This window comes from Lynx rufus, unplaced genomic scaffold (assembly GCF_022079265.1).
Source record: "Lynx rufus isolate CCGP_SWC_20201006 ecotype Redwood Valley unplaced genomic scaffold, mLynRuf1.p SCAF_14, whole genome shotgun sequence".
Lineage (NCBI taxonomy): Eukaryota > Metazoa > Chordata > Mammalia > Carnivora > Felidae > Lynx > Lynx rufus.
In genome coordinates, this window is record NW_025814828.1 from 1,434,059 (window position 1) to 1,457,010 (window position 22,952).

General features: G+C 46.5%; 1 protein-coding gene across 4 annotated transcripts; it reads right to left on the reverse strand.

Annotated features, from left to right (window-relative positions):
* Positions 1-31: 31 nt before the first annotated feature.
* On the reverse strand, positions 32-18,755 carry ARSL (arylsulfatase L). 4 transcript variants are annotated; one of them, XM_047075858.1, is made up of 12 exons: positions 18,572-18,755; positions 18,205-18,449; positions 17,133-17,177; positions 15,684-15,833; positions 14,743-14,933; positions 13,480-13,602; positions 10,007-10,430; positions 8,460-8,596; positions 6,778-6,912; positions 5,906-6,068; positions 3,583-3,704; positions 33-607 (listed from the first exon to the last, which is right to left on the reverse strand). In XM_047075858.1, exons 2-12 carry the CDS (start codon positions 18,351-18,353, stop codon positions 249-251), a joined length of 1,998 nt encoding a protein of 665 aa, XP_046931814.1. In that variant the 5' UTR covers positions 18,354-18,449; positions 18,572-18,755; the 3' UTR covers positions 33-248. The 4 variants fall into 4 exon arrangements, with proteins under 4 accessions (XP_046931816.1, XP_046931814.1, XP_046931813.1 ...); XM_047075857.1 differs by having other exon boundaries at positions 18,542-18,755; XM_047075859.1 differs by having other exon boundaries at positions 14,812-14,933; positions 18,542-18,754.
* Between the last annotated feature and the right edge of the window lie 4,197 nt (positions 18,756-22,952).

The window sequence follows — 22,952 nt, forward strand, 5'->3', positions numbered from 1 at the left end:
TGGGGTGGGGGTGGGGGGCTCTGCTCCTCCCCACTTCCTTGTGGGTGGTCTGAACACCCCCCCCCCCATGGCTCCTTCTAGCTAGTGGTGACTGCACCCGGCTGCCTGTTCCTTATAACTTCCTGTTTTGAGATGCAAAACTAGTCCGCCCTCACAAATGGATAACTTAACCCGCCAAGGGAGGTTTAATTCCACCAGCGAAGACCTGCGGGGATCTGGAAGGGGGACCTGGTTCTCCCTGGAGGCGCTTATGCCTGGCCGTTTTCCCGATCACACCAGCAGAGGGGAAACGGGCCACAGCACGGCTGCAGCCAGGGTTTCCAGATGTTTCCCAGCGCGTCCAGCTGCACTGGGACTGGACTGAGCGTCCGGCGATGCTCCTCCACGGCGCGTGAGATCGTGTCCATCACCCGGTAAAAGGCGGGCTCGGTGTCCGGCGTGAGGGCATGCGCCTCGGAGGGGTCTCTGGACAGGTCGAAGAGCAGAGGTGGGTCGTGATGGGCCACTTGGTCCCCGAAGCACGGGCACACCCCTCTCCCGTAGCAGGCGCCAGCTCCATGTGGGTGGAACACTGGGGTCGTGTAGTGGACTTTCCACAGTCTTCCTCCTGAGGGAAGGACACGAATCTCAGAGGGTTGACGTGGAGAAGGAGGATGAGTTGAGGTGGAGACGGAGGAAGGGTGTTGGGAGAAGCCCAAGTGTCCGATGGGCTAATGAATGGAGGGCAGATCGGGCAGCTCAATGAAGCTACAAAGGAGTGAGTTCCTTGTGTGGTAGGTAGTTCCAGGCAAGATGCTCAGAGGCTTACAAGGGCGCTAGCTGCTCTCATGAAGCTTGCTCCAAGGCGCTGGGCAGCTAGGGAAAGGAAAGGAGGGAGGGAGGGAGGGAGGGAAGAAGAAAGGGGGGGGCAAGCTATAGCAACCAACCTTCCTCTCTGGGAGGGCACCCATCCTAGTTCTGCCTCAGGAAGGGACTTTGAAAGAATAGAAGGAGGGACCAGGGAGGTCGCTGCACTGGCCTCCTGCCCAGAGTTGGGTTGTGCCAGCTGCACAGCCTGTCCTCCCGGCTTCCTGCTGCTCTGGGAGGGAGGCCCCCACGCGTGTATCCCGACAGTCAGTCTGGAGAAGCCATGTGTAACCCAGGGCGGGGGCAGTAGACAACGTTCAAGCCTCTTCAACAGCACCCTCACTGGCTTCCCAGAATCACCCACTGTCTACTGACCTTGAAAAAACATTGAGATATTCGCCCAGTTACTGTGAGATGAGAGGTCATTAACGGGCAGCCACAATGTAAAAGAACAAACTTGAAGCCTGGATGTAGATCACAATAATATGGAAAATAATGGATGAAAAGGGAGGGACGTTTAAAGAAAACAATCTAAGGGCTCCTGGGTGGTTTAGTCAGTTAAGTGTCTGACTTCAGCGCTCATGATCTCACGGTCATGGATTTGAACCCGTCATTGGGTTTGCTGCTGTCACTGCAGAGCCCTCTTCAGATCCTGCCCCCCTCTCTCTCTGCCCTACTCCTGCTCACTCTCTCTCTCTCTCTCAAAAATAAATAAATATTTTAAAATTGTGTATGTTATAGGGGGCACCTGGGTGGCTCAGTCAGTTAGGCGTCCAACTTTGGCTCAGGTCACAAACTCACAGTTCACGAGTTGGAGCCCCATGTCAGGCTCTGGGCTGACAGCTTGGAGCCTAGAGCCTATTTCAGATTATGTTTCTTCTTGTCTCTCTGTCCCTCCTCCACTCACACCCTGTCTCTCTCTCCAAAAAATGCTAAACACTAAAACACTAAACACACACACACACACACACACACACAAAATCTATGGTAACTTCCTCAAATAAGGGAGACCCCAAGAGGAATTCCTTCACCCTTGATTCCGATGGCTGGAGACTTCTAGAGTATGGTTTTGAGGAATGGAAAGATAACAGTTAAATCACAAGAAGGATACAGTCCTTCCCAAACAGTAGAGGAAGAAAAGAAACACAAAACCTATGCAATCATAAAGTCACAAATCCAATCAATCCATAGGGCAAATCCAAAAGAGAGGAGAAAATGTCAAGGCACAGAAGAGTAATAGAAGGCAAATAGAAATGAAGAAAAGTAACTCAAATGAATGAAACTCTGCTATCAGAAGACAAAGGTGGCAGCAGAAATCAAATGTGTGTAAAATTCAAAACTAACAGTTCTACAGTAAATGCAAGAGCTGAATTAAAAAATTTCTAACAATGGAAAACCTCTAGCAATGCCACTTAAGTGATGATGGAGATCAGATGCATAGAAATATGGAGGCAATTAAAATACAATGAAATTAGTAGGGATGGGAACAATGTGCTTGATGAAATCAATATTTTTTAAACAAAAAGACTAAGTAGGGGGGCATAACGTGACTCAGTCAGGAAAATCTGATATTGTAAAGATAACCAATCTTCTCTCAGAGTCAGTTTATACATGGGATGCAGAGCCAAATCGTAGTCCCATCGGATTAAAAAAAAATCTTGGGGCGCCTGGGTGGCGCAGTCGGTTAAGCGTCCGACTTCAGCCAGGTCACGATCTCGCGGTCCGTGAGTTCGAGCCCCGCGTCGGGCTCTGGGCTGACGGCTCAGAGCCTGGAGCCTGTTTCCGATTCTGTGTCTCCCTCTCTCTCTGCCCCTCCCCCGTTCATGCTCTGTCTCTCTCTGTCAAAAATAAATAAACGTTGAAAAAAAAAATTAAAAAAAAAAAAATCTTGCAGCGCATCCTGAGTGGCTCAGCTAGTTGAGCATCCAACTTCAGCTCAGGTCATGATCTCATGGTTCGTGAGTTCGAGCCCCACACCGGGTTTGCTGCTGTTAATGCAGAGCCCACTTTGGATCTTCTGTCCGCTTCCCCGCTTGCACTCTCTCTCAGAAATAAATATTTATAAACAAAATAAACAGTAAAAAAAGCCCTTGCAAACGATTTTAGACTTCTTTTAAAAGGCCAGTTGGGGGGCGCCTGGGTGGCTCAGTCGGTTAAGCATCCGACTTCGGCTCAGGTCATGATCTCGCGGTCCGTGAGTTCGAGCCCCGCATCGGGCTCTGTGCTGACAGCTAGAGCCTGGAGCCTGCTTCACATTCTGTGTCTCCCTCTCTCTCTGACCCTCCCCCATTCATGCTGTCTCTCCCTGTCTCAAAAATAAATAAACGTTAAAAAAAAATAAAATAAAAAAAAATAAAAGGCCAGTTGGGCCAAAATAGCCCAGGAAGTTTTGAAATGCAAAAATTATTTGGTATGCATGTTGTTGCTTATATCATAAACTAGTGATTATTACAAGGATGAAATCATGTTGTTGAGATAAGGTGGTTGGGACAGGTGGAGACCAATGTAGGTTAAGAGCACAGGTTTCAAAGATGAGAGGCAGACTAGAACACTTGTGTTCTGGAAGGCCACATGAAATCCCCTAAACAATGGTACTATGGTGATAAGGTGACTGACCGCTTGCATCCGGCAGCTGTGACGGGAAAATACGGTCAAGAAAGGGATAATAAGGGCTCATGTGAAGCAGAGCCATGGGAGTACAAGCCAAGACGTGACTCCGTGTTCCAGAGAACTCACCGTCACGTTGGTGCCAGCGGACTGCGTGCAGAAAATTCTCGCAGTAATGCAGCAGGAATTCGTGATCCGAGTGCTGTGCTGTCCCCAGCAGCAAGGGCAGCATGTCCCGGCCATCAATCACCCTGCAGACGAGAAGCACAGGGACTCAGGGGTGCGGCAAGGATGCACGGAAGGCATGCTCGAGCCTTAGCCAGTTTAGGGAAGCACCGGGACAGGTGCCTCCATTCTTTGTCTGCCAACATCACCTTTGGCTAAAGTATCCCCAAGGATCCAGCTATTACCAGACCGACCTTGTTAGGAATGCAAACATAAGCCGAAGGTTCTGTGACCTGTCTCTTTGGTTTTATACTGCACTGGGTTCTAAGCCATTGCAGCCTACGGTGTATTCATCAAGACTGAGTACCATTTCCTTGCCTGCTGCTCGTCCTGCTTTTGTGTTCCCTCCCCTAGCCCAACCTGTTGGGTTTTCTTCCCCCTTCCCTTCCTTGTCTTCTCCAGTTTCCAAGGTGTGACTCCATCCCACTCAGGACGGAGGTCTTCTAGGGACTCCGGTTTCATGTTCTCCACACTTTGCAGGAGACAGCTTAAACCCACTACTTGTGATTTGCAGGGATGGCCCTGAGCATTTGATGTCCTAGTGACGGGGTCCACTGCTTCAGGGTGGGAAACAGGTCTGTGTTTCTTTGGGACTTGCCCACCACTCCTAAAGCAGTAAAGTTGCGTGGATGTATCGGGCCATTAACTTTCCCCATACTTGAAGGTAATCAAATGACTTTATGGACAAGTGCAGCGATCCTTCTTGATTTTTCTTAATTGTCTTGATTACTTTCAGAATCTTGTGGGTCAGATGTAAATCACCGATACTGAGGATAGGTTTTGACAGATGCCCAAGGAAAGGGGATCTTTTTCTCTAGTTTCATTAATGTTCTTCATCGTGTTTATATACATATAAATATATATATATCTTTATATATATTCTTATATACACACACACATATATATAATATATAGTATTGGTTTTGTACATGTGTGTATCCTTATATATATCCATATATACACACACATATAATAGATAACATTGGTTTTGTGTGTATATATACACACACATATATACATACACATAAATACATGTGTATATCCTTATATATCCATATATATACACACATATATATAACATAAATATATGCATTATATGGCTGCATTTCTTTTTTCATCTAGTGAAACACATTTGCAATATACATGTCAAATTTTTATTTTTAAGGCAAATGATAAATTAGAAATTAATTTAAAGATTAGCACCCAGTTAGAAAAAAAAAATCAACCAGAGATATGATATTCAATGCAAGAAAAAACAGAAGAATGTTGACTAAAGGTATGAAATATTCAACCTCTCCAGGGATAAAATGGTGGAAATTATAATACACACATATATGTATATTTGTATACACACATATGAGTAATTTTATATAAATTACCTGTACAAAATCTATATTTATCTTAGCTCTGTTATGTTTTAAAGTAGACATCTCGCATATGTCTGGTTGTGGTTCCTAAGGAAAATTTTGACAAAATACATGAAGAGATTTATCTGTAAACAGCCATACGCTTTGACTCAGGAATTCACCTTCTAGGGGATTCTTAATAAGGAGGTAATCATGACAGACAGTAACATGATAAGACAGTATTTTTTTTAAAGCGAGGCTAAAAATTATAAGGGGATGGTTGAAAGAAAATACCATGAAGGCATTCAATTTTTTGTCTGTTCAGAAAGATGTCTAAATATATATGGAAATATGGAAAACGTATCTAAATCATATATCTAAATCTACATATCTCGATAGATCTACATATAGATAGATCGACATGATATATATCAATTTATAATTGTATGAGAATCATATATTATATTTTTACATCATGATTATATGATTATATACATAATTAATTAGATTATGAAATAATATTATTTTCTATTTCCCCAAAAAGTCTCTATAATTTTTAAAACAAAAAAATCGGAATCTGTACAAAATCTCTACCACACTACATGAAAAGTAATTTCCCACGATGAATTGTTAGATTTTTTCAATGGCCACCATAATAACATGGCTCCACTTATGAATCGGTAGAAGGGAAATAAACATTCTGTGTATCAAATGAAGCGGACAGCTGATCCTAATAGCTCATAACGGGGGGCCTGGAGTGTTTCCCCAGAAACTGATGTCGCGGGCACGTCACGCAATGCAGAAGTGACAATGACATTTCACATACACGATTGTCCGCATGCAAAACTGAGCTGCTTGAGTTTCCTTGGGCTGTTATGTACCTGTCCTGGGGCACCTCACCGCCCCCCAGCTGGACCACGGTGGGGAAAACATCCATCAGGCTGGTGGGCTCGTGGATCACTCGGCCGACCGGCAGCACCCCAGGCCACCGGAAGATCCCCGGGACGCGGATCCCGCCTTCCCAGCCCCCCATCCCTTTGCCACCTGTGTGTAAACACGAACAGAAAAGAATGTGATCGGGCCGTATTTTTTTGGTAGTGTGTTTTACAATCCTTGGGGTACATCTGATAATGATATGTCTGTGGTTGGTAGCATTCTAGTTTGCGTATGATGTGGCCACCACGGGTACCCACCCTCCTTGGATGCATTGCCTAATTCCTGAGTCCCTCACTCAATCAACGGGTAATCAAACTGTGGCCCCTCCACACAGTGGAAGCTTAGCCATAAAAAGGAGCACGGCACTGACACGTGCCAGGATGTGGGTGGACCTGGGAGAGACATCGTGCTGGCTGAAAGAAGCCCGTTGTCAAGGACCACGTACTGCACGATTCATTTACATGAACTGGTTAGAAGAGGGAAACAGAGAAAGAGTTGGTGGTTGCCAGGGGCTGGGCACAGGGCGGACCCGGGAATGACTGCACATGGGTGCTGAGTTTCTTTCTGAGGAATTGACCATGTTTTGCGATTGAGCGGTGGTGATGTTTTCATAATTCCGTGATTCTACCGAAACCACAGCGTTGTGCAAAAGAAAAAAAAATCAAGTTTCAGTATGACAAATTATACTTTCTACCCTGAATAGAAAAGCAGAGTCTCTGGTGACTCTCTTGACATGCATGGCCCCATTCCAAGGGAAGGGTGGGGAACTGTAGGGTGGAGATAAAGACCAGACACAAGGATCTGGGACTCTCCCTACCTTTATAGATTCCATTCGAGCCGCCATACTGGTTGTTTCGGAGTCGAGACTCTAAAGATCCCCCATGATCCGACGTAAAATAAACCAGGGTGCTGTTGGCCAAGCCTTCCGTGTCCAAAGTATCAAGGATCTTCCCTGCAAAGAATAGACGGCATGTGAGCCAGTCAAAAGGGAAGGCCGTCTTAAACCAAAGTCTTCCGTGCATGCTGGAGTATTTTGGAGCTCTCCATGAGAATAAGCCTTTAGTGTTAGCACATGAATGGGAGCGAAGGCCAGTGTAGTCGTGCTATTCTGAGCATCACCGACCCAAGGTTCATATACACCCTCGGATGCACCCCATTCTGTTTCCAACATGCTCAGGCAAGCTACACGGAATATATTGCATAGGAAAAAAAATAGCAAAAATTTAAAAAGGAGGCAAAAGAAGATTATGGAGTCAACCATGCTTCCATTAAACAAAAACAAAAAACGAAAAACAGGGGACACCTGGGTGGCTCAGTCGCTTAAGCATCCAACTTCAGCTCAGGTCATGTTCTCACGGTTCATGGGTTCGAGCCCTACGTCCGGCTCTGTGCTGACAGCTTGGAGCCTGGAGCCTGCTTCGGATTCTGTGTCTCCCTCTATTTCTCTGGCCCTCCCCCCGTTCATGCTCTGTCTCTCTCTGTCTCAAAAATAAATAAATGTTTAAAAAAATTTTTTTTAATGATCATACTGTGGTTTGGTTGTGTTTGAAATTGGAACACAGAGGCACTAAGGCTATAGAAAAGATTCCTTAAATGTATCTTGGGTTCCTTATCTTGATGGACTTAGGGGGTTCTTAGCTCTGTACTGTAGAATTTCAGATTCTATCACTCAGTAAGTGTTCGAGTACATACACCTGCACATGCATTCATTTAGCAGATTTTCCCCCAACCGTGACATGGTGAATTCCATTTTCAACACTCAATATCTAGGGTGCCTGGGTGGCTCAGTTGGTTGGCCATCCGACTCTGGATTTTCCAGTCATTTTTCATCTTTTCCACACAAGGACCATAGTGGTAATGGTGAATGAGTTCGCCCTGAAGAAAATGGCATCACAAAGTCCCACGGGGGGACGCGATGTGACATCAGTCTTTGCCTACAGGTCTCACAACCGCCACTATTTTCTCCAGCAGTTCATTCAAGTCATACATTTTCCTCCAAAGTGATGTTTTCGGCGAATTTCTTACAGTATGTTTTCTCCTAAAATCTGATTCCCATCATTCTGCATCTCTTGGCCCTCTCCGTCCACCGGCACGTCAGCCCGAGGGGACCCGAATCCTCCTGTGAGGAGCAGGGAAGTGTGTGTGTGTCTGTATCCATGTACTCATGGGACAAATGTGCCCTTTCTGTCATTCCGGGCATCATTCCAAACGCAGGGGATGCACTGGGAGAACAGGGCAAGACAATCCTACCCCATGGGGATTTTAAGCTCTGTTCTCCTGGGGGAAAATCCAACATCAACCCACCTAAGACAGTGTGATGAGAAGAAACAAAGCCATCAGAGAGACGAAAAGGCTACAATCGCTCGCAGCCTTCCTGTGCAATGAGATCGCACTGTTCACACTGCCTCTTCCATCTGTAGTCTGCACTAATCTCCTTTCCTGCTGCTGTTTCCAGAGAAGCAACCATCCTGCCCGCACGGGGAAAAGGCACTTACTTACCCAGCATCCAGTCCATCTCTTCCGTGTTATCCCCGTACAGCCCGTGGACACTCTTCCCGCGGAACTTCTCGGTGGTGATCAGAGGGGTGTGCACGTGTAGAAAGGACACAAAGAGGAGGAAAGGTGTTTGCTTGTTTCTGAGAATAAATAACACGACTGGGTTTACTTTTACGTAAAGCAGAGACCGAGGCCCTAGAAGATGCAAAATAGGGATCTAGATCGTCATGTCCTTAAAGAAGTCTACCTGCTAGTGTTTAATGTGATGGCGTCACCCTTCTAAAGTCTGTTGAGGGGCGCCTGGGTGGCTCAGTTGGTTGAGCGTCTGACTTTGGCTCAGGTCATGATCTCACGGTTTCTGACTTCGAGTCCCACATCGGGCTCTGTGCTGACAGCTCAGAGCCCACTTTGGATGCTCTCTCCTGCTTTCTCTCTGCCCCTCCCTTGCCGGTTCTCTCTCTCTCAAAAATAAAATGAAGAAACTTAAAAAATGGCACAGATACGACACGTATTTTTTCCCTGGTTTTTAGCAGTTTATAGGTGTATGTGCCTCCGGATCTGAAGGTAAGACAATTCCAGGTGGCTGGAGTTTACTTAATTCAGTTATTTATTTCATTCAATTATGTCGGTGTAGGTTCCCACCTCAATCCTTAGTGTATAGGATAAAGTGATATTGCATATTTGGCTTTCTTTTTTTTTTTTAAGTTTTATTGTTAAGTAATCTCTATACACAACATGGGGCTCGAATTCACAACCCCATGATCAAGAGTCCCATGCTCTACGGACGGAGCCACCTGGGCTTCCCTAGCTCACTTTATTGTAAGAGCACAGCATAGAATACATATAGCACACAAACAATGTGTTGATCGACTCTTCATGTGATCAGTAAAACTTCCAGTCAACGATAGGCTATTAACAGTTACGTTTTGGGAGAGTCCAAGTTATTCGTGATTTTCCTCAGCACATGGTGTGGGCGTCTCAAAACCCCCACGTTGTTCAAGGTCAACTGTAACTGTCAACATCATTTCAGACTCATGAAAAGAATGTTCTGGAACATGATCACAACCTCATCACCACCAAGTGAACTGGGGTTCACCAGGGGCTCCCTTGCTCCCACTTTACTGGAACACCCTTGGGGAGCATAGAAACTACCTCTGTTTGGCGTAGCTTTTCATCAAGTCCCTCTGGGCTCTGACACAGTAAGTTCCTTGTTACTCAAACTCACATTTAGCCTAAAGTTACCAAGAGGACAATGTAGTTCTGATGATAGAGCTTTAAAAATATTTAGAATTGATTGCAAATCTACGGGTGTTTCAGTTTGTTTTGTTAGTTCAATACGGCCGGTGGTGATCAGCGGGTGCTTACGCAATGGGACTGACTCAAGTGGGGCTCAACTGGACATCATCTATGACACAGTTTACCAAAAACGTCTTTCTGGGCTACGGTGATTTCACTGGTCTTATCCTCATTATAGAAAAAGACTTTTCAAAATGCATTTTCACCACGGACCAGAGCCCTAGGATGAAGCTAACCCTTCCTTGGATGCTCACCTTTGGATGAAGGACGAGACCTCTTTGAGAATAAGAGACGTCGTCCTTGGAAAGCGCATGGGTTGCTCAGTGATGGTGTGATTTCTCATCAGAAAGCAGTCTGCGTGAACAATCAGGTCTCCCAGGAAATACCTGGTCGTAAAGAGTAAGATGGCAGCCATGGTTGACCAGATGACCGGAGTCCATGAGCCTGACGTCAGGTGGGTGAGTTTCCCAGCGGTGAGCGTGAGGGCAGCCACGGCCATGATTTGGAAGCAGACGTTGAGTTTCCGCTCCATACCTGCACGCTTCTCTGACAATTCCCAGCAGATGCAGTCCCCCATCATGGAAAACGGCATTCCGTAGAAATGGTCGAATCCGTGGTTGAGAGGGTGGTGGCAGTGATCGTTGGGAGATTCACAGTTGAGACCCAGGTGCCATTTTCCTGAAAGGCAAAATAGTTGGGTCATTGGTTAGTGGGTATCGTGTGCTCGCCACATTCCGGGTGCTCTGCTGAGAGCGGAAAAAGGGCAGGACAGCCAGATGGGTGTGAGTAGTGCTCACTGTGATTTAAAGCACAACCTGGACCCGGATCTCGTGTGGCAGCGTTATGGGCCATATTGTTCCCTAGGCTGCTGTGACTAATTACCATAAACATGGTTGCTTAAAACAACGGGAATTTGTGCCGTTGTAGTTCTGAGGCCAGAAGCCCCAAATCAAGGGGTGAAGGGTTGTGCTCCACCTGTAGGCTCCACAGGAGCATCTTTCCTGCCTCTTATGTCTTCTGGGGGCTCCAAGTGTTCCTTGACTTGTGGTCATATCCCTCCCATCTCTGCCTCTGGCCATACTGCCTTCTCCCCTTCTGTGTCATATATCTCTCTACATCTCTCTCTAAAGGACCCTTGTCCTTGCACATAAGACCCACGTGGGTCATCCAGAACAATCTTGTCTTCTCAAGATCCTTATTTTATTTTATTTTATTTTATTTTATTTTATTTTATTTTATTTTTTCATTTGTGAACATAACTGTGATGTTTATTTAATTTATTTTTTTAAATTTGCATCCAAGTTAGTTAGCATGTGGCACAACAGTGATTTCAGGAGTAGATTTCTTAGTGCCCCTTCCCCATTTAGCCCATCCCCCCTCCTACACCCCCTCCAGTAACCCTCTGTTTGTTCTCCGTATTTAAGAGTCTCTTCTGTTTTGTCCCCCTCCCTGTTTTCATATTATTTTTGTTTCCCTTCCCTTATGTTCGTCTATTTTGTCTCTTAAAGTCCTCATATGAGTGAAGTCATATGATATTTCTCTTTCTCTGACTGACTAATTTCACTTAGCGTAATACCCTTTAGTTCCATCCAGGTAGTTGCAAATGGCAAGATTTCATTCTTTCTGATTGCTGAGTAATACTCTATTGTATAAATATACTACACTATCTTTCTCCATTCATCCATCGATGGCCATTTGGGCTCTTTCCATACTTTGGCTATTGTTGATAGCGCTGCTATAAACATGGGGATGCCTGTGCCCCTTCGAAACAGCACACCTGTATCCCTTGGATAAATGCCTAGTGGTGCAATTGCTGGGTCATAAGGTGGTTCTATTTTTAGTTTTTTGAGGAACCTCCATGCCGTTTTTCAGAGTGGCTGCACCAGCTGCTTTCCCACCAACAATGCAAAAGAGATCCTCTCTCTCCGCATCCTCGCCAACACCTGTTGTCACCTGAGTTGTTAATGTCACCCGTTCTGACAGGTGTGAGGTGATATCAAGATCCTCAACTTAATCACATCTACAAAGACCCTTTTTCCATAGAAAGTAATATTTTCGGGCGCCTGGGTGGCGCAGTCGGTTAAGCGTCCGACTTCAGCCAGGTCACGATCTCGCGGTCCAGGAGTTCGAGCCCCGCGTCAGGCTCTGGGCTGATGGCTCAGAGCCTGGAGCCTGTTTCCGATTCTGTGTCTCCCTCTCTCTCTGCCCCTCCCCCGTTCATGCTCTGTCTCTCTCTGTCCCAAAAAAAAAAAAAAAAAAAAAAAAAAACGTTGAAAGTAATATTTTCAGCCTCCAGCATGTAGGACATATCTCTGGTGAGCATTATTCAATCTACTGTGCCTGAATTTGCAAAGGTCTCTGGTAGGTCAATAAGGAAGGCACAGGATGCTCAGATTGCTCTAGAAAATGCAATCTGGGGGCGCCTGGGTGGCGCAGTCGGTTAAGCGTCCGACTTCAGCCAGGTCACGATCTCGCGGTCCGTGAGTTCGAGCCCCGCGTCAGGCTCTGGGCTGATGGCTCAGAGCCTGGAGCCTGTTTCCGATTCTGTGTCTCCCTCTCTCTCTGCCCCTCCCCCGTTCATGCCCTGTCTCTCTCTGTCCCAAAAATAAATAAACGTTGAAAAAAAAAATTATAGAAAATGCAATCTGGGGGCGCCCGGGTGGCTCAGTCGGTTAAGCAGCCGACTTCGGCTCAGGTCACGATCTCGCGGTCTGTGAGTTCGAGCCCCGCGTCGGGCTCTGTGCTGACAGCTCAGAGCCTGGAGCCTGTTTCGGATTCTGTGTCTCCCTCTCTCTGACCCTCCCCCGTTCATGCTCTGCCTCTCTCTGTCTCAAAAATAAATAAACGTTAAAAAAATTAAAAAAAAAAAAAGAAAATGCAATCTGCTGTAGTCAGCGGGGAAAAGATTTCTTGACTTTGGGATTGTCCCTCTCTTTGTTAAAGCACTGAAATGATGGTCAGGATCATGGTGGACATTAGGTTCTACAGAACACAACTGTCAAGTTCAACCAATGACAGGTGTTTAGCTTCTCTACTGTCACTACTAGGGTATTGACAAAGAGGCCTGTGTATCTTCCCGACACCCCAAATGGTGTCTCCCATCCAGAAAACCTCATGCAATTTTCCAAGGAATGTTCCACGTGGGTAGACTTCTGTCCCGAAAACAACAAAGAGCCTGTCAGATTTGATGGTCAGTGTATCAGGTGGTCTTGCTTTTTTTTGGTCAATAAATGGCACTGTTAATAAAAATTATCAGTATAAGATGATAACGATAGTGACAGCTTGGTCCCCTCTCAAGAAACTACTGTCCCTGATTGTACTTACACATGACATGGTTTGTTGACATACAGAAAAGTAAGCATGCTATTTATGGAAGCAGAGAGGGAATGTACTAAGAGGCACATTTCTAAGCGGAATTTAGGGGGAACGACGTTACGGAAATTGTTGGTAATTTGGTGACATTAGAAAAGAATTTTCTAATTTTTTTGTGACAGTGCATCAGCAAATAGTATGACATGCTAGATGTTTCATTAAGCGGACATTTCTTGAGCATGTACTTTGCACGAAGCAACCTGCAGGTATTAAGGTCGTTCCTGCATGCACGGAGGGAGCTTTCTGTCCGGTGGACGATCCCAGTGTGTCATGACCACGTAATCTGCAAGCTTTATGGTTGAATATCCTCTTCATACAAAAGTAATGTGATTAATACTTTAAAAACTGCACATACCTATTAGCCCAGTGGCATAGCCTCTGTCCTTTAATATTTTTGCAAACGTTGTCTCGTTGGTCGGGAGCCCTCCAGATACTCCCGTCCACTGAAGAACACGATAACCGTTACTGGAAACCATACCTTTGAGGAATCATTTTCAGAGAAATGTTACCATCACACATCGACATTTGCCATTATGGTTAATTTTTCATGTAAAACAGGCAGTGAAAAATTAATTGAACAATTAGCAAAAACACTTAACTGTGCTGCTGTGTGAAGGTTATATACACAAAGAGGATGAAAGGACACAGGAAGGGGAATTAAAATTGGTTTTATAATTTCACCAAACTCTTGATATAACCCAGGGGTTCTCAAACTTGTCTGCACTTTGGAATCATCTGAGAAGCTTCAAACCATTCTGAAACCTGGTCATCGATCCAGAGTTTGATTTCGGTTGGTTGGGGGTGGAATTTGGGGTGGGTTGCAAGACACCCTAGATGATTCAAATGTGCCAGCAAGGTAGGGAGCCATGGCTATAATTCCTCCCAGCCCTGACATACCCAAGGCATGGACGCGAGTGTTCCAAAAGGTAGGTTAAACATTTTTCTGAAGTTCTGAAGTATACAGTTGAAAACCACTGACTTAGAAGGTGCTCTATGCCCCCTAGACCATTTTCACCAATGCAGCTCAGTCTTACTAGGGAAGATCCACCTGGTTCAAAGAGTGAACGTAATTCCCACTGATCATCTTTTGGGGACCTGGAGAATTCTTTCGGAGGTTTTCCAAACCTTTGAGAATGCATCTGACTCCGCAGGAGACTAGGGGAACGAACAGACGTAGTTCTCGGCCATAACAAAGACAGGTGGGGTGTTTCAGCTTAAGTTGGCCAGGATTCCTTCTTCCCTGGGACATGAGAGGGTGCCAGAGACCCATACACAGGAGGGTGTGTGACAGTTCATTTGATATGTCACATGGCCAGGCCAGTGTCCAGTTATTCAAACAGCAGCCCGTTACTTCAGATGGTGCTGCGAAGGCCTTTCAAGATACGGTTGACGTGTACAATCAACTGGCTTTCACCAAAGGGGAAAACCCTTGATATGGACCTTCTTCGTCCTTAGGGTCCAAGAACATCACACAGACTTCCAACTTTTTGTCTATTCCCTCCTGAAACGCCCCATCTGAGTCACGTCATTATCGGTGGGGCTCTATATCTGATGGTAAAACTATGGCGATATCAGATTATTCTCTCCCCACGATACCAGTGGACCCATGCTTTAATACCTGCGTTAGAGGAGTTACAGGGAACACGCTCTTCTCCAGAGCCATGGTGAGACAGGAGGGAGAACAGACCTGATCGGAGAGGGTATCTGCCCGTTAAGAAAGCTGCCCTGCTTGGGGTACACACTGACGCGGCCGCGAGGTGCTGGGTGAGCATCACACCGTCTCGTGCGAGGCGGTCAATATTTGGAGTCCTGCAGAAGAAACACGAACAGTTTTGTTGCTGAACAAAGACACACACGGGTTTTTTGTCTACAAGAACTGCTACATATTTCATAGAAAAATCAGCCCATCACCATCTAGCACAGCAAGGTGTTCTTGGGAGTGGCCAAAAGGCAGTGGCCAGAACTTGGGACGTCACGTGAACCATGAGAGGACCTGAAAACTTGACCTCATGGCAGCCGCACGCTGTCGTTGGGACTCAAGGGTGGGATTCAGATGGCACTTCCTGGTGTTGGCTGAGTTCAGCGCCCAAGGGCAGTTAGAATGTGACCCAGGTGATGGAGTGAGGTCATTCTACGCGAGACGGGCTAGCAATGACAGGTGAGTGTGGTGAGGTATGTTGGGGTGACGGGGGCATGGATTTGCGTGACCGAAGCAGGGCTTTCCAGTGGGGAGCACGGGAAAAGTCATGCGTGGTTGGGTAGGCTTGACTTGATGGACGGAAGTGGACGGTGAGGAAGCCCTGGTGTTTGACTTAGACGCAACACCAATGAATCTTTGGACTGTGCTGATAGAAACCACGTTTCAAAGCGAAATGAGGAGTCACACGTAGGAGGCATCTGAGCTGGGGTTAGCGCTGCTGAGGGCAGAACGAGGGGCGAGGGGGCGTGGCACGGACGTGTGCGGAATCCGGTCAAGGTCTGGACTGCACGTCAAAGGTCTGACCCCTTGTTAGTGGGGTTTTCATCGAGACGCCAGAGGACCCGTTCTCAGATCCTTGCCTGATGGTGTCGTTGCCGTAGCAGCCAATGTCGCCAATGCCGAAATCGTCTGCCATCAGAAGAAGGATGTTTGGACGAGAACCAGACAGATCCCTGCTGGCGGAGGGCGTCACACCCAGAAGTGCGCCGACCGTCACAGCTAGCCAGGTCCTGCAAGGCAAGGCGCCAACGAAAGCTTAACGCTGCTTTCCAGTTAAATAGTGACGTTTGTAGGGGCGTCACTAGGGGACTTGGATATTGCATCGTGTTGTGGAAGGGTTTGACTACATTTCTCAGGTATTTGATTTTTGTTTTAAAGTTGGAAACAATTCACCTTCTGGATGGTTTTTTTATTTTTTTTTAATTTATGTATTTATTTTGATAGAGCATTATGGAGAGGAAGAGAGAGGGATGGTTTTTTATTTTTTATTTTTTTTAATTTGTATATTTATTTTGATAGAGAGAGCATGATGGAGAGGAAGAGAGAGAGAGGGATGGTTTTTTAATTTTTTTTTAATTTGTATATTTATTTTGATAGAGAGAGCATGATGCAGAGGAAGAGAGAGAGAGGGAGAGACGGAATCCCAAGCAGGTTCCGCACTGTCCGCTCACAGCCTTAGGTGGGGCTTGAACTCACGAACGGTGAGATCCAGACCTGAGCTGAGATCGAGAGTTGGACGCTCAACTGACTGAGCCACCCAGGTGGCCCTTGATGATTTTATCTGAAGTGTAAACACTTTGTCTTTGGAAGCCCTGGGGTCTGTTATTAGGACTCATACCGTGACTGAGGAAAGTCCTTTTTTGTGGCTTGGATCAGGTCCCCAGAACAGCTACAACTCTCTGCCTTTGCCTCTTCCTCGTTTTTCTTTAAACAAGTAAACTGCGTTGAACTTGGGTCTCTGTGGCCCGTTGGTGGGAACTGGGCCACTGAGTCAGGGCCCAAGTCAGGGCAAAAGCTCACCAATGCCATCTGGTGCTTCTGAGTCTATGAAAAGTCGCCGTGTATTCTAGCATGACTGTGAAACTACCAAAGGCTGGCACGGGGTGGGGAGGGGGTGGTGGTGCCTTTCCTACCACTATCGCTACCATAACCGTGGCCTCCGTGGGGGTCCTCCTGTTTCTGGAAGTCTCTGTGGGCGGGTGCATATACAGAGGGACAGGAGTGTGCCAATCCCCCGGGCCATGAAATCAACATGGGATCTGAGTCTCCAAAGAAGATTTGCGGTGTGGGCACCCCGGAAAACCAGACGACGCGGTTTGGGAAAAGTGGAATAGAATTCCTTCGAGTGGCTCCCAGACTGCAGAGTGTGGGACAGCGATATAAACCCTGAGCCCCACGGCCAGCGCCCCAGATGCATCAGCAATTACTAGGTGTGCCAGAGCGCTCCATCAGTGCGTCCTGAGCGAGGGGGCGTAAAGAAAGGTAGAGGCGCAAACAGAAGACTGGAGATTGCACTGTTTCTACCTTACCAAGCGTGCTCCAGACGTAACATGTTCTCTTTTCGCTCGTATTTCCTGTAAGAAACAAGGACGTATGTAATAACGATGTTCAACACGAAAGATAGTACCTACCTATCGAACGGGAAACTTTGATGCGCTCGGATCGTGTCAATAAAACCTTAAAACAGCTACCGAGAACTCGTAAGAATGGTCTTCTCTGTCAGAAAGGCTTTAAGGAAGCTGAACGCTGTGTTAAGAATGTGGAACGTGCGTCTGTCATGGGCAGGACGATAAATATTGGGGGCTTTTCTGCCCACGTTGCCGCTACCCCCACTCTGCCGTTGGAACGTGACTGGGTGTCACTGGCTTCCCCTGAAACAACGTTTACAGATCTGGTCAGCTTTGTTCGCCCCACGAATCATAGATGCCCGGTCTTTTCATTTGTTCCGTTTGTTTTTAATGTTTATTTGTTTTTGAAAGAGAGAAAGACACAGAGTGTGAGTGGGGGAGGGGCCGAGAGGGAGACACAGGATCGGAAGCAGGCTCCAGGCTCCGAGCTGTCATGACAGAGCCCGAAGCGGCGCTCGAACTCAGAGATGGTGAGATCATGACCTGAGCCAAAGTCGGATGCTCAACCAACTGAGCCACTTAAGCGCCCCTCTCAATTTTTTTTTTTTTTTTAAAGATAAGGACACAGAGAAAGAAAAGCCCTTCAATGCAGTGTCTTCCCCGGGTGGGAAGAAATTGCACGCAGCTTCCCGGCTGTCCTCCAGACCCCAGAGAGCAAGCCTGCCTTCCCGGCTCTGCCTGGACCTGCTCCCAAAACCAGCTCGCTTTCCGGTCTCCGGGATCCCAGCCACGTCGAGTCCACAGGCTCTGAGACCCGTTCACAACCCCGTCTCCATGCTTCCCCGTCTCTGCATGATCTTTCTGGTTCCTTGCAATCTGGTTCCTTTTTGCAACCACCCCAGGGGTGTGTGTGTGTGTGTGTGTGTGTGTGTGTGTGTCTGAGAGAGAGAGAGAGAGAGAGAGAGAGAGAGAGAGATGGGGTGGGGGGGACCAGTCAGTGATACTTTCTCGCTTCTGTGGGCTTCCCAGTTACCTGGATGGCTGTGCTCCGTCGGGGCCGGGCCGCCTGGACCTCAGCGATCGGCTGGCGGTGCAGCAGGGGGCACGGCTGGTCCTGCGGGACTGTCCTGAGGCGGCCACCAGTGCCCAGGCCTCCTCGGCCGGCCGGCCGGCCGCACGCATGTGCACAGCGACTCAGCCCGTTCAAAGCCACAGCAAGGAGGTGGAGGAGAAGCAAGTTCGGTTGTGCAGAGAGTGGCCGGGGCCGTGGCCAGCGGCCTGTTGGTACAGGAGACCTTCTGTTACTCATTAGAACACGCAAGGCGCCCGGGGGGCCGCGCACAAGGCTCCCGCGGGGGGAGGTGACTCACTTATTCCCCAGCGGGTCGCAACCTCCTGACCTCTGTCCCCAGCTCAGGGCTCTGTGCTGGGTCTCCCTCCAAAGCGGCCAACCGGTTGCCTCGAAAATGCCTCTCCCCAGCTGCTCGCAGCCCGCGCCCCTTCCCCTGCGGCCCGCGTCTGCCTCCGCAAGGAAAAGGGGGAACAGAAAATAGGTGTGCCTTCCGGGCCAGCAGCATCACAGGCCAGGAACTTCGCAGCCGCCGAGGCGGATGCCCGCGTTGGGGAGCTGCTCTGGGGTTTGAGGCCATTGTTGTTGTTTGTGTCTGTTCTTTTCTACTCACCGGGGAGCCGCCTTCCTTCTGCCGGAGGCACAGCCGTCACACCAAAGACTTCCTTTCCGAGGCTTTCCTGAATCAGACCTTGCTGCGCATTCCCAGGTGTGCCGTCCGGTCAACACGTCCCCCCTCAAAGCCCCTCGTGTGTGGTCGCCAGCCTCCCCCCCCAACCCCGCCAGGGGGCCTGAGCCTTGCAGACTTTCCACTGGGGGCTCCCGCCTGGCAGAAGGCTCCAGGCGTCCAACACTCTTTGTGAACTTAACAAAGGACAGGAACAAGGTTCCGCCCCGGGGATGCGGGTGATGGAGGAGGGCAGCGGGACTCCTTGTGTTTTGTGGACTGTTTGCTTTAGCTTACTTTTTTTTAACCCGACTAAGCGGAGACACATCTTGGAATTTCCACGTGACCTGTGGTGCACCCCACCTCGCTCCCTGCTCCCCGTTGAGGGACAAGACCAGAGGCCCGTAACACCTCCCGCTGCCCAGGTTGTGACCGCCCCCAAATGCCTGCAGACGTTGCTGAGTGTGGCCTGGGACCAAGATGGCTCTTGCTGAGGACCCCCCAGTGGTCCAGCACTTTGCAGAAGGCTTCCTGGCGCGTACTGACCTTCCGCTGCCCTGTCACAGTCCTGCTGGGCAGGTCGCACACTGAAGCTGTCAACCCAGACTTCCAGCCTCTCCCCGTTTCTCCCCTTGGCTACTTTTTCCAGTGCACGCCCCGGAACGGGATCCTTGCGTGTCTTTGGTCTGGAGTCATTTGGGGCTGTGAGGTGACGTGTCACTGTGTGGGTACGGAGTGTTCCCCAATTCCTACCAGGATCCCTTCTGAAGGGGACTGTACCCCCTGCCCTCCGGACCCTCGGGCTTCCTCTGTTGTATTTGCATTGATGCTTCAGGGAACTGGAGTGAGTTGTATTGTGTTCTCTTCCCCAACAGCCCAGGCGTCGGTTACAAGCGAGACGCTGCCCAGGGAGAAGGTCTCTGGGCAGAGAGGGCCCTGCGGGGGAGGGGGGGAGGGGACGGCGTGCAGGATCCCAGGGCTGGAATGTCTTTGAAGTATGACCTCCTTGCAACGCTGGCTCCTTGGTTCTGTCTCCAGAAATTAAGGAGCCCTGGCTGAAGATCCCTTCCCAGCGATGATGTGCCTGTCTCGCCACGGTAATGCTCGCGCGAACATCACTGCTTGTCTGGCTCCCATACCCCGTTTTCACAGACACAATAAGACTGTAAAACATGGTACAATCAAATGAGAAAAATATCTTGTGATAGAAGCAATTGTACCTATCTATCCATCCATCTATCTATCTGTCCATCAATCATCTATATATCCATCCATCCATTATCTATCTATTTTCTATGTAATCTCTATCTATCCATCCATCTATCATGTATCTATCCATCAATCATTATCTATGTATTCATCCATCCATCTATTATCTATCTATCTATCTATCCATCTCAACATCCATCCATCCATATATCCTCCCATCCATACATCTATCCATCTATACTTCCATCATATCTATCTATCTATCTCCATTCATCCATCCATCCATTCATCCATCCATCCATCATCATATCTATATCCATGTATCTATGTGTCTATGTATCTATCATCTATCAATAATCTATCCATCCACCCATCCATCCATCCATCCATCCATCCATCTATCCATCATATCTAACATCTATATCTATCTATCTATCTATCTATCATCTATTAATCATCCATCCATCCATCATCTATATCTATCTATTATCTCTGTATCTGTCTCTATCTATCTATCTATCTATCTATCTATCTATCTATCTATCATGCATCCATCCAATGTATGTATCTATCTATGTATCTATCCATCCTTCCATCATCTATATCTATTATCTCTGTATCTCTGTATCTCTGTATCTATCTATCTCTCTATCATCTATCAATCATCCATCCATCAATCATCTATATCTATCTATTATCTCTGTATCTGTCTCTATCTATCTATCTATCTATCTATCATGCATCCATCCAATGTATGTATCTATCTATGTATCTACTTGTGTATCTATCTATGCATGTAACTATCCATCTATTATCTATCCCCTATCCATCCATCTATAAATCCATCTAATATCTATCTATCTATCTATCTATCTATCTATCTATCTATCATCTGTCCCATCTAATATCTATCTATCCATGTATCTCTTCATCTATTATCTATCACCTACCTATCCATCCATCTCATCTATCTATCTATCCATCCATCCATCTGTATATCTATCTATTCATCCCTGTATCTATCTACCTATCTCTGTCTTCCCTCGAAGCATTTCTTCTATCATCTATTGTTCTTGGAGTGTCTAACTGAATATCGCATGCTGTCTCAGTGCCATTATGTCTCCAGGTATCAATGCAGCTAATGACCCTCCCCTTCCTCAGAGTTGCAAGTTGCAGCCACACATGATGCAGTGTTTGTAAGACACATGTAGACCACAAGACAGAAGCTACTCTTGAAAGTTGGCGTCAGAATTGAAGATGGTGAAATTCTTGTTGTACATCTACCCTCTCGTCTCTATTTTGAAAGTCTAACTGGAATCCTTCGTGGGGATTTTGTTTTTTTTAAATTATCCTGGCAGAAAACGTATTCGACTTAATTAAGTCTCCTTAATTATACATGAGTATTTGGTGGCAGTTGAAAGCTGAGATGAAATATTCCTTTGGTAAATAAGTATGCAACAGCTGCCAGGTAGGTTATATTTAAATAGAAAGATAATTGACAGACTTGAGCAGGGCACAACCTTGGTACTTAATAAACGTTTAATTATAATAACGAGCGCAGTCTCTTGGAACCGTGGCAGGAGCCTGGACACACAGGACCCGTGTCCACAAATGTAGGAATTGGAGAAACCACTTGTTTCAAGTAAGTAAAATATGTTAAGTTCACATAATTAACGTAAAAGACGTTAAGTTAAACTAATTCCAGTTTGGTGGGCTGAAATTTTTAACGGTCAACAAGGTTGAGCATGAAGGGTTGAGTGTTACTTGCATTGAATCATCTCTCTCTGTCTCTCTCTCTCTCTTTTTTTTATGTTTTCTAGGATTTTATATAACCGGAGTGTGAAATATTATATATTCTTTTTTGTGGCTTTTTTTTTTTTTACTCAGCCTAATCACTTGGAGATCCCTCCCTGGTGCTGCCTGTGTTATTGACAGTTTGCTCCTTATGGTGGCCGGATGGTATTCTATAGGATTCTAGATATCCCAGAATTGATTTACCCACTCACCTGTGAGGGGATATCTGTATAAAATTGTATTTTCTGGAGTGGATGTTAAGTGTTTAAGAGTATTTATGGTGTTTCCAGGAAGACAAATAGGGAGGGTAATCAGAGGTCTTGGAGGTGAGTGACCTTTGCTTGGTAGTAAAATGGTAAAATCTCTACGAGTAAGTTTGTAAACTTTAAATTTTGCTTTCCCTTTCTTTCTTTCTTTCTTTCTTTCTTTCTTTCTTTCTTTCTTTCTTTTTGTTTCTTACCCCCTCCCCCCTCCTTCCCAATCTCTTCCTTCCTTCCTTCCTTCCTTCCTTCCTTCCTTCCTTCCTCCTTCCCTTTTTTCTTTCTCTTTCTTCTTTCTTTCTTTCTTTCTTTCTTTCTTTCTTTCTTTCTTTCTTTTTGTTTCTTACCCCCTCCCCCAATCTCTTCCTTCCTTCCTCCCTCCCTCCCTCCCTTTTCTTTCTTTTCTTTCTTTCTTTCTTTCTTTCTTTCTTTCTTTCTTTCCTTGTTTCTTTCTTTCTTTCTCCCTTTCAGCTATCTGTTATCCTCCTTGAATGGGATAATGTACCATTGCAGTGAATGAACAAACACTAAAATATTGAAAACCACAGGTGGACCCATATCATAAGAGTTTTGCCAATTTAGAAACCAGGCTTCTGGTCTCTGAATTTACTTCATAATGGTGTCATTGAATGTTTTATTAGTGGAGTTTTTCTTAGCTGAAAGCAAGTAATGAGTTTTTCTCATCCTGTGAAAAACGTGGGTTTTTTGTATGAATTGTTAGTGGGAAAAAAATAACAGACGTATTTAAATTTTTTGCTTACTGTTGCGTAGTCCCTGTTATA